This window comes from Ascaphus truei, chromosome 8 (genome assembly GCF_040206685.1).
Source record: "Ascaphus truei isolate aAscTru1 chromosome 8, aAscTru1.hap1, whole genome shotgun sequence".
NCBI classification, from domain to species: Eukaryota; Metazoa; Chordata; class Amphibia; order Anura; family Ascaphidae; genus Ascaphus; species Ascaphus truei.
In genome coordinates this window covers 97741606-97753748 of record NC_134490.1, presented here as the reverse complement: position 1 = coordinate 97753748, position 12143 = coordinate 97741606, and the positions used below count along the sequence as shown (strand labels likewise).

Sequence of the window (12143 nt, the reverse complement as noted above, 5' to 3'; positions counted from 1 at the left end):
GCTTCTCACAGGTAACTCGGAAAGTTGTGAGACGTGTTGCGGTTCCACAAGAGAAAAAAGTTGGTGGAACGGTAATAGTTGGGGCAAGTAAAACAGTTGGTTGTGCTGAGATTTGGTTTCATTTGGAAGCTTGCTGTGTTTCCTTGAGCTTTGGCAACATTAATGTGCATGACTGACAGATGTTGGATCCTTTAGACCAGGTGTGTGCAATTATTCTGGTTGTGGGGTTGCTTTTTGAGCTGTGGTAAGCTTCGGGGGCCATATACTTAATATAGATGTAAGTGAGTGGCCCCACATGCTCTCCTCACCAGCTTCTCCCCCACATGCTACCCTCCTCACCAGCTTCTCCCCCACATGCTACCCTCCTCACCAGCTTCTCCCCCAAATGCTACCCTCCTCACCAGCTTCTCCCCCACATGCTACCCTCCTCACCAGCTTTTCCCTCACATGCTGCTACCCTCACCCATCTTCTCCACCACATGTTTCCCTCATCACCAGCTTCTCCCCCACATGCTGCAACCCTCACCAGCTTCTCCGCCACATGCTACCCTTCTCACTCGGCTTCTCCCCCACATGCTACGCTCTTCATCCGGCTTCTCCCCCACATGCTCCCCTCCACACCAGCTTCTCCCCCAAAGATCTCCTCCTCACCCAGCTTCTCCCCCACATGCAACCCTCCTCACCCACATGCTGCCCTCCTCACACGGCTTCTCCCCACATGCTCTCCTCTTCTCCCCCTTTCATTTCTCACACTACCCCCATTCTCTCTCCACACTACCCCCATTCTCTCCCCCTTCCCTCTCTCCCCCTTCCTCTCTCTCCCCCTTCCTATCTCTCCCCTTCCTCTCTCTCCCCCTTCCTCTTTCTCCCCTTCCCTCTCTTTCCCCTTCCCTCTTTCTCCCCCCTCCTTCTCTCTCCCCCTTTCTTCTCTCTCCCCTTTTCTTCTCTCTCCCCCTTACTTCTCTCTCCCCCTTTCTTCTCTCTCCCCTTTCTTCTCTCTCCCCCTTTCTTCTCTCTCCCCTTTTCTTCTCTCTCCCCCTTTCTTCTCTCTCCCCCTTTCTTCTCTCTCCCCCTTTCTTCTCACGCCCTCCCCCCCCCCTACATTCTCAACTAGTGTTGCAAGGTGTCTGGTATTGAACCAAACTATCCTGTGTTTGGACACTCTGTCCAGTAAAAAATGAGAGGTATTACTTGTATATTACCTCTCTAGACTAAGTGACCTGCCCGGTTTGGGGGCATGGGTTTCTCCGAGCAGGGATGTTGCTAGGGGGCTGGGCAGTTTCCTCCATCCTAATTGGCTGCATTATCCATCAGCCAAATAGGAGGAGGTGTCAGGAGCCTGGGGGTGAAAAGGCATGGAGCAGAGAGAGGTGTGTGCATGCCTGTCTCGGAGTCTGTCTGTGTATTTGTTCTGTGTGTGTTTTTCTTCGTTTGTGGTGGGGGGGGGGGGGGCGGAGAGAGATAATGAGAGGGTTGGAGGGGGGGAGAGAGAAAATGAGGGATGGGGGGGGGAGAAAAAATGGGGGTTTGGGGGGAGGGGGAGAGAAAATGAGAGGGATTCCGGGGAGAGACGATGAGTGTACGGGGGTGATAGAGGATGAGGGGGGGGGGGGGTGTTGAGAGTATGACTGCAGGTATATTATTTATAAATGATCTGAACATTACGTCAATTTTTGTGAATTTCACTCCGTGTGCACCAATTCATATTCTATTCTGTAAGAACAAATTCTGGGATTTTTTTTACAACATAGAATATGGATTGGTGTATTGTACTTTGAGGGAAATTTAGAAAACTGTATGTAATGGTCAGATTATTTATAAATAAAATACCTCCCCACTGACTTTTTCCGAGCGCGTCGCAGTTTTCACCATTGTGTCCAGTATTTTTGGAAAAGCCACCAGGCAACACTACAGTCACCCCCTTCCCTTCCATAATTTTCCTCCCCCCTCGTTTCCCTCCCCCCCCCCACTTTTCCTCTCCCCCCCCCACTTTCCCTCTCCCCTCCTTTCCCTCTACCCCTCTTTCTTCCATTCCTCTCCCCCCTTTCCCTTTTCCCCCCTTTCCTCTCCCCCTTTCCCTCTTCTCCCTTCCCTTTCCCTCTCCCCCTCTCCTTTCTCTCTCCCTCCTCCCTCCCTTTCCTCTCCCCTCTTTCCCTCTTACCCCTCCCCCGTTCCCTCACCCCACCCAGCTTCTCTGTCTCCTTTCAACTCCCCTTCTCTCACTTCTCTTCCATTCCAGAGTCCTACCAGAGGTGTGAGTGGCAACGCAGTGGCAACTTTGGAGGCCCACCCACGTGGTGATTACGGAAGTTGCCACATTTCCGTTGGGGCCCAATTTCCATGCTGCCACTCTCTCTCGCCATCGCCGCTCTTGCAGCTGAGGCGAGAGAGATTTGGAGAGAGTGCGATCCAAAGAGAATGATTCGGTGGGCCGGATATGGCCCGCTGGTTTGATTTTTCCCACCCCTGCTTTAGGCTAATGAGATTATCATGATCTATCTCAAAGAAATTGATTTATTTTCAGATCTATACGTTGGCTAGATGGTCAAAATAGGAGAGCCAAATGTCCATGCCTGTGTCCGTGCCTGTGTCCGTGCCTGTGTCCGTGCCTGTGTCCGTGCCTGTGTCCGTGCCTGTGTCCGTGCCTGTGTCCATGTCTGTGTCCATGCCTGTCTCCATGCCTGTGTCCATCCCTGTGTCCATGTCCATGACTGTGTCCATGCCTGTGTCCGTGTCCGTGTCTGTGTCCATGCCTGTGTCCATTCCTGTGTCCATCCCTGTGTCCATGTCCATGCCTGTGTCCATGCCTGTGTCCATGCCTATGTCCATGCCTGTGTCCGTGTCTGTGTCTGTGTCCATGCCTGTGTTTACGCCTGTGTCCATCCCTCTGTCCATGTCCATGCCTGTGTCCATACCAGTGTCCATGTCCATGCTTGTGTCAATGTCCATGCCTGTGTCCGTGTCAGTGTCCATGCCTGTGTCCATGTCCATGCCTATGTCCATGCCTGTGTCCGTGTCCGTGTCCGTGTCTGTGTCCATGTCTGTGTCCATGTCTGTGTCCATGTCTGTGTCCATGTCTGTGTCCATGTCCATGCCTGTGTCCGTGTCCGTGTCTGTGTCCATGTCTGTGTCCATGCCTGTGTCCATGTCTGTGTCCATGTCCATGCCTGTGTCCGTGTCTGTGTCTGTGTCCATGCCTGTGTCTACGCCTGTGTCCATCCCTGTGTCCATGTCCATGCCTGTGTCCATACCAGTGTCCATGTCCATGTCCATGCTTGTGTCAATGTCCATGCCTGTGTCCGTGTCAGTGTCCATGCCTGTGTCCATGTCTGTGTGCATGTCCATGCCTGTGTCCGTGTCTGTGTCCGTGTCCGTGTCCATGTCTGTGTCCATGTCTGTGTCCATGGCTGTGTCCATGCCTGTGTCCATGTCCATGCCTGTGTCCATGCCTGTGTCCATGTCCATGCCTGTGTCCATGTCCATGCCTGTGTCCATGCCTGTGTCCATGTCCATGCATGTGCCCATGCCTGTGTCCATGTCCATGCCTGTGTCCATGCCTGTGTCCATGCCTGTGTCCATGCCTGTGTCCATGCCTGTGTCCATGCCTGTGTCCATGCCTGTGTCCATGCCTGTCAATTCTTCAGTTGCTGTGTTTGCAAACGGCATCTTTTGTCTCAACACAAAATATTTACCCTAATGATACTATGATATCACAGTTAACAATACTTGGAACCATGTTCTTATTAATGTGATTTACTGAGTAACTATTGAAATGTACAATAACCATAGTTTTTGTATTCTTTGATATGAATACATCATACACAAAACTAGCATTAGATAAAGAATTAAAACATATTATTGTTAGTAGGATAAACAGACAATATAAGAAATACATTCACATAGTATAGATAAACACATGTTGTACAAGGTAGTCATAGTGCCGCTAAAAGACTACGTGTCTATTTGTTGCATGGAGGAATAGTAATACCACTCTCACTCATTGGTTACACTTGGCTCCCTGCCTTTAAATACCATAGTTACTGACCTTTAGCTGAATCTAGCTATATACTTGGATACTGCCCCAAGTATACTGTACATAAACAAACCTGCGGCGTCAGACTACTACAACCACCTCCTGCTGCCTCAATACCTGCAGCTCATGCCCTGCACCCCCTGCTTAGCAGCCCAGCTCAGTCAGTGTCAGATTCCCCAATTCTGGTTCAAACAATGTGAAACTTGACAATTGGAGTGCAGATGCCAGTATTTGTCATGAGGGGCATTTGTTATTCCACTCCAGGCTTCCCAACCTCTCTACTGCAGTCGGCTAATTGTTTGCACTTGATTCTCTACATATAAATACTCTAGCATTGCTCTTCCTTCCTTTTGGTTTTTAACTAAAACCACCATACATCCCTCATCTTCATCACGTTTGGGCCCTTCTATGCGGCTTTCACAAAAGTCAATCTTACCGCAATCAATATGTAAGGTAAAGGCCAAAGCTTCCCTAATGGATAAATGCTTATCAAATATCTCCATTTGTCTAGCCTGCAAAGTTTAAATAGACCCAAGTTATTAATAAAGTTGCCCTATGTAGAAGCAAATTGAACTAATTACAGTAATATATTAAATAGTTTAAACTAGAAAATACATTTCCTTTTTAATTATTTTTGTAAATCTTAAAGTGTCACTTTGTTTTCATTAACACTAGGGATTTTCTAGGGCATATTACTAATCCGCACTTATTGACATTTTCCAATTACAATAATATGACGTCTTTCAAGAGGAACCCAGCCACCACTCCAGATAAAAGACATTATGGAACTAAAAAAGTGCAGAGAAGAGTCACAACGTTAATAAAGGGAATATAGAATCTCTACTAGTAGAGGCTAGCTACTGTAAATTAGATTTGTTTACATTAGAAAAGAGGCGTCTAAGAGGGGATATGATAACTATATACAAATATATTCGGGGACGGTACAAGGAGCTTTCAAAATAACTATTCATCCCAAGGGCAGTACAAAGGACTCGGGGCCATCCCTTAAGGTTGGAGGAAAGGAGATTTCACCAGCAACAAAGGAAAGGGTTCTTTACAGTAAGGGCAGTTACAATGTGGAATTCATTACCCATGGAGACTGTGATGGCAGATACAATAGATTTGTTAAAAAAAGGGTTGGATGTCTTTTTAGAAAGGAAAGGTATACAGTGATATACCAAATAAGTCAAACTGGAAAGGATGTTGACCCAGAGAGTAATCTAATTGCAATTATTGAAATCAGGAAGGAATTTATTTTTTCCCCTTATGAGACATCATTGGGTTATGTTTACTGGTGTTTTTTGTTTGCCTTCCTCTGGAGCAAAATACTGTAAATACAAATATAGTATAAATATATAGCCCATACTTCATATGTGTACGCAAATGCTGTTGTTGATGTGATGCAGTATCTGTAAAGAAAAGCTTCTTAACAGTTTAATCAATCTATTGGTTCTGATGGTATTTTTCAAAACTTTTCTTGTAGCTTTGCTTTTACTAACTGTTTGTATTTAATTGAAAAGATATTCTTTTGTATGCTGTTATAACCAACTTACTTGATACTGTATGTTGCCTTATTTGCAGCGCTTTAATACCAAGAAAGCTCGTGCTGTGTAAACCCCGGGACCTTTTTTTGTGTGTCATTTGCAGTGAAATGTAAAATGTATTTGATGGCTTTTTATTTATCTTACAGCAACAGAGGAGTCGTTTAATATCTTTATTCCTATATGCTAATTTGTGTATTCTCATTTTAGGGTGAAAAATACAAAGTTAAAACAAAGAAGGAAGTCAGACATATTGAGAAGAAAAGTTATTCATAATGGCATAACATTTAAAGGTCAGTTCATATAGGTGTCATTTATGTGATAACCCATAGAATCTCAGACAGGCCTCGCATACCCAGCCATTACTCCTGAGGTTAAAAGCATCCAATCATGTTTAAATTGGTAAATTGGCTTGAGACACTTTTCCCACATGTCTTTTACTAAATATTGTATATCTATAGTTATAGCCATATAAAGTCTAGCAGCACTCCACTAAATTCAAAGGTGACTGCCTGGGTGCAATCCCCCAGAGATAATAGAATAAAAAGAGAAACAAAACAGGAACCTGGACATTGAACAATGTTTAACAATATTTAATAGAATTGATCAATGTTTCACCTCTCAGCGGAGCCTTTCTCAAGATATGAGAAAAATTAATGTTTGCCTTGAGTGACGATATAGATATATATATAACTTGAAACATATATATATATATATATATATATATATATATATATATATATATATGTTTCAAGTTATGGTGGGTGAAAAAGGCAACAAGAAACCTCCACCATATTGCATATAGCAAATAAAAAGATCACTTGTGAGCACATTCACATGTCTTAGACAGGTCTGCAACCCCGCACCATTATCCCCAGCATACAGTGCTTCCACTGCAGCACCAGTAAATAAGCCTGTCACGGTAGACCAGGTCTTACCAACAAATAATACCGTGATTCTGGACTGAGCAGTACAAGGCGGGTAAAATACATTTACATTGTAATTTATTTCCTTTTAAGACAAACACACAATACTTCACAATTACAGTCAATATACACTTACTGGGATGGGGAAACGAAATTAAATGTCCATGGAACAAAACAAATTCTCTGGGCACCCCTGCACACATGCAAGTTGGTGCGCGATGTGAGCCGGGCGACAGTCCTTGGCTAGGGGCACAACTTGCCAGCCTATATCTCCGCCAAAAGGAAAGATTTCGTAATGTCCTTACAGGATTCATTCGGGAATCCTTAGTTCAAACGAATTCTGGAAGAGGGGTGCAATTCTTTTTTACGGTATAGTTAACCCCTCACACTCCTGAACCACTGCTTGGACGCTTCTTGGTAAAATCTGTATGCTGGTGCTAATGGTGCTGGTGAAAGGCAGGGTTGCAAACCTGCCTAAGACATGTGAATGTGCTCACAAGTAATCTTTTTATTTGCTATATGCAATATGGTGTAGGTTTCTTGTTGCCTTTTTCACCCACCATAACTTAAAACGTGATGGTAAACCCAACAGTCCTGAAATTGCAAAGCCTGCAGTGCAACCAACTTCACACTGATGATACCCATTAAGGTTGAAACATGTCTGTGAATGGTTTCTCTGGCTTTGCATCTGATTCCCATGCTGTGCTTTAAAGCTGTGTTAACAGCGAGCATTAGCTTATATGGGCTTCATGTAACAATTTCAGACAAAAGGTGACACATTGTGTGCTCATTTGCATGTCATTTCCCAGAATCCCTTGCTGCAGTAGAAGCACTGTATGCTGGGGATAATGGTGAAAGGCAGGGTTGCAGACCTGCCTAAGACATGTGAATTGGACTGCCATGGTTCTGGTCAAGCTGAACCACGACTCAGTCTGAGGCAGAAATGACGCAAACCATTGTCTCCACTTCTGACTTGAGCTCAAATTCCCTCTCCCACCACTGACCATCCAATGCCCTTCTGTGGCTGGGTAAATGGGAAGGGTGAGGTACTCTCCCCTTCAAAATTAGCCCCAGACATTATTCCAGTGATGCTGTAGGGTCCGCGAGTGGTTAACTGCAATCAGAGCCTCTCTCTCCCACTGGCCCCACCTCCTCTAATATTGTGGATCACATCAGTGGAGGAGGCAGAGTCAGCAGGAGAGCGGAAGACTCTTGCAAATCGAGTGGTGAAGCAGGCTACGATTAGTAGTTAACCCCATGCATACAGTATTCTACAGTTGCACAGGAGAAGGTAGGGTCCCATGGAGGTCAATTCTTGATGGGAATGATTTCTCTTTCCCTCCCCCAGAAATGGAAAGGTACAGCCCCTCCCGCTTGTCACACTTTTCCCCCCACGTCACACCCCCATGATGTAACACACCGCCCTCTCCCATGTCACTCTTCCCCACGTCACTCTCTTCCCCATGTCTTTCTTCTCACCCCAGTAGGTTCCTCTCTTCTCCCCCTCCCATGTCGCTCTCTTCTCCCCCTCCCATGTCGCTCTCTTCCCCCCTCCTATGTCGCTCTCTTCCCCCCTCCCATGTCGCTCTCTTCCCCCCTCCCATGTCGCTCTCTTCCCCCCTCCCATGTCGCTCTCTTCCCCCCTCCCATGTCGCTCTCTTCCCCCCTCCCATGTCGCTCTCTTCTCCCCCTCCCATGTGCATCTCTCTTCTCCACCTCCCATGTCGCTCTCTTCTCCACCTCCCATGTCACTCTCTTCTCCACCTCCCATGTCGCTCTCTTCTCCACCTCCCTTGTTGCTCTTCTCCCCCCATGTCGCAGTCTCCCCCCATGTCGCTGTCTCCCCCCATGAACTCTCTTCCCCCCGAACCCCCATGTGTCGTACTCTCTTCCCCATGTCATACTCTTCCCCGCGCCCCGTGCTGTACTCTCTTCCCCCCGCGTTGTACTCTCTTCCCCCCGCGTCGTACTCTCTTCCCCCCGGGTCGTACTCTCTCCCCGCGCCCGCGTACTGTACTCTCTCCCCCCACGCTGTACTCTCTTCCCCCCGCGCCCCCGTGCCGTACTCTCTTCCCCCCGCGCCCCCGTGCCGTACTCTCTTGCCCCCGTGCCGTACTCTCTTGCCCCCGTGCCGTACTCTCTTGCCCCCGTGCCGTACTCTCTTGCCCCCGTGCCGTACTCTCTTGCCCCCGTGCCGTATTCTCTTGCCCCCGTGCCGTACTCTCTTGCCCCCGTGCCGTACTCTCTTGCCCCCGTGCCGTACTCTCTTGCCCCCGTGCCGTACTCTCTTGCCCCCGTGCCGTACTCTCTTGCCCCCGTGCCGTACTCTCTTGCCCCCGTGCCGTAGTCTCTTGCCCCCGTGCCGTACTCTCTTGCCCCCGTGCCGTACTCTCTTGCCCCCGTGCCGTACTCTCTTGACCCCGTGCTGTACTCTCTTCCCTCCGCACCCCATGTCCTACTCTCCCTCCGTGTCCCCGTTTCGTACTCTCCCTCCGTGTCCCCGTTTCGTACTCTCCCTCCGTGTCCCCGTTTCGTACTCTCCCTCCGTGTCCCCGTGTCGTACTCTCCCTCCGTGTCCCCGTTTCGTACTCTCCCTCCATGTCCCCGTTTCGTACTCTCCCTCCGTGTCCCCGTGTCGTACTCTCCCTCCGTGTCCCCGTTTCGTACTCTCCCTCCGTGTCCCCGTGTCGTACTCTCCCTCCGTGTCCCCGTTTCGTACTCTCCCTCCGCGTCCCCGTGTCGTGCTCTCCCCCCCACGCCCGCGTGTCGTGCTCTCCCCCCCACGCCCGCGTGTCGTACCCTCCCCCCCACGCCCGCGTGTCGCGCTCTCCCCCCCACGCCCGCGTGTCGTACCCTCCCCCCCAAGCCCGCGTGTCGTGCTCTCCCCCCCACGCCCGCGTGTCGTGCTCTCCCCCCCACGCCCGCGTGTCGTACCCTCCCCCCCACGCCCGCGTGTCGTGCCCTCCCCCCCACGCCCGCGTGTCGTGCCCTCCACGCCCGCGTGTCGTGCTCTCCCCCCCACGCCCGCGTGTCGTGCTCTCTTCCTCGCAAACCCAGTGCCCCCCTTTTTTTAAATAACAATGCTCAATAATCTGAAAAAATAAATGTCAACCCTACAAAAACATTCCTTATAATTAAATGTATTTTCTCTTTTGTTCCTCTAGGATCATGTACTGTTACTGCCAGTATTCAAAAGCGACATTAGCAGAACAGGAATTATCAAAAAAAATACCTAAAAAATGTTTTCGTTTCTTTCCGTTTTCTTTTTTTTTAAAGTGTGTGTTTGCTGCTTTCACACATTAACCGCATGTTTTATTTTTAACGCAAGAAACCTTTTAATTTAGCATGAGCCATTTATAAAGCGCATGGGAAATCGCCGTCATTCACTTCAGTGAGTGTGCATTGTACAGTGCAGTGTACAAGAGACCACGCTGCTAGCAACATCTATTCAAGCAAGTGACAATTCCTGCAGCCTGAGAAACATTGAGGAAGATAGTATTGATTGGACTTTCGGAAGACACTATAATCATTAAATGTGCAACATTTCGCCTTTTTTTCTTGGACCCTAATTGTTGGGGTATAAAATGCTCTTGATTTCTTTTTTAAATAATCAATGGATTTGCTGTAAATAAGGGACACTGTAAAAAATTCTAACAAATCTAGAATACATGTTAATAACGCACTGCCTGGTAAATATTTACAGACAGGATATTACACAAATTCATATAACTGGATAGGTGTCTGACACCTACGGGGACATTCTGGGGTGTGTCTTCACAAATTCTTGTATATTATCAATTAAAATGTTTGTAAATGGGAAAATAATTAAGCTACGTCGCTTTTACACACATTTCTTTAAATCTGCTGCAAACTGAAATGATTCACAAAATGGGAAATTCTGTAGTTCTGTATAAAACTATTTTCTTCAGAATATTAATATTTTGGTGCATGCGTCTCACTTTTTAGTTTCATTTCATGTTTTTTCAACTTTGCAAAAGCTATACTGAAACAAAAACAAAGACGTAATATTTTAGCTATCCACACAGAGCCCTTTATCTAATATTGTTGCTGTTGCCAACTTTTCATTGAAACAACCTTGAAAATATATATTATACGGTAGTGCATAGAGTTATAGGCACTCACTGTTCTTGCTTTTACAAGGGGTGGGGTAATCGCTTGCAGCTTTGGAAGTAGCTTGGACCTTTCACAAGCATACGTGTGTAACATTTAAAAACAAAGTGAACTGAAATGATCAGCTAACAGACAGGCAGCACGCTGTAAAGTTTACTGTATTGTGTACTGGCTATAAGATGTAGAGTCTTTTCAGAAAGCCAATCATCTGTAATCATTCTAGCAGTGTAATATTAGGTTGTTAATGCTGCTGTGTTTTAAAGGGGCATTTTTATTTGGGTTTTGGTGAACCTTTTAATTTGTTGATTATATTCATATGAAAACAACATTAATTGATAATAGCTCTAATAACATTATGTATGAATTCAACAAACACTGGATGATCTAGTTGATTATTTAAACATAAAATAAATTGTTTCAAACTCTTCTGTGTCATTTTTCTGCTGTGTAATGTTTCTTGAGTGAGTGTGAAGTTTACCATATTATAGTTTCGCTCTAAAGCAGCGATCACCATACAATTCACCTTCAAAATAAATGTCTCCTATATTTGTACCATTGCAAACTCTGTTTGATTCTGTTTTTATCAACCCCACTCTTTTTACATTCGCTGTTTGAATTCGGGAGATATTGGCTGCTGAAACATTACCCCCCTTGTAAATGAAGATGGTCCCTGCCATTCACACGCATTAAGACAACAAAGGTTGCCATGGTAATACCCGATGCCAGGAAACTAATAACCTCATAAACCAGTGGAAACTGCAAAAAAAGTGAGAATGAGAAAATGGGAATCATAGCTTTGAGCCATCAGGTCGTACTATTAATACTTTATATTTTGAGGCAATGGCTGCAAAAACTTTAGTACAAAGCTTATTTTTCCTTTTTCTTTCTGTGAACCAAAGGTTTCTTGTGGTTTCTTTGCTACTGATACATCCAGGTTTCCAAGATACTTCATATTTTCATCTAAGTTAATTTCTGGGGGAAACCATATGGTCCCAGTCTTTGTCTAATTCAAAAGGGCCAATGGAAAACTATGACATGATCTGGACACCACATTGCAGATTTTTTGGGGGCCCCGGTTGCATCAGGTTTTACATTGTTCTTATTTTGGTGTTGAAATATTAATGTTATCTTTGGTGGGCAGAAGGGGAATACTTAATGCTGAATGATTTGTGTTTCAGCTCCAGAGGTACTCTTTGATAAAGCACCCGGTGTGTGAAACATGTAAGAGTGTCTGCATCAGTACTATTTGTCCATGTTTTTATATGAATAAATCCTTTTGATCATTATATCCCAATTTTTCTTTTGTAAGAAGCAGTGCACCGGTATTTTTTCCTGTATGGGATTTCCTCTATGGGATGTCTATTCATATTCTGGAAAGGACTGCTCATTTCAATTCTGGTCTGTGTTCGCTGAGGGTTGTATATGCCATTGTCATGTGGTATAGAAGGACCGGAATACCTATCTTAATACTTTAGAGCAGGGGTGCGCAAACTTCTTGAGCTGCGCCCTCCT

The 12143-nt window shown here is 46.1% G+C and overlaps 1 protein-coding gene across 1 annotated transcript in view; it reads left to right on the top strand.

Moving 5' to 3' along the window:
• The window catches only part of ANK3 (ankyrin 3), a 461946-nt gene extending 450890 nt beyond the window's left edge, over window positions 1-11056 (top strand). The window contains 3 exon segments of the mRNA XM_075612960.1: window positions 12-83; window positions 5785-5867; window positions 9665-11056. Coding sequence (XP_075469075.1) covers window positions 12-83; window positions 5785-5850 — 138 coding nt within the window. The 3' untranslated portion in view covers window positions 5851-5867; window positions 9665-11056.
• The last annotated feature ends 1087 nt before the right edge of the window (window positions 11057-12143 follow it).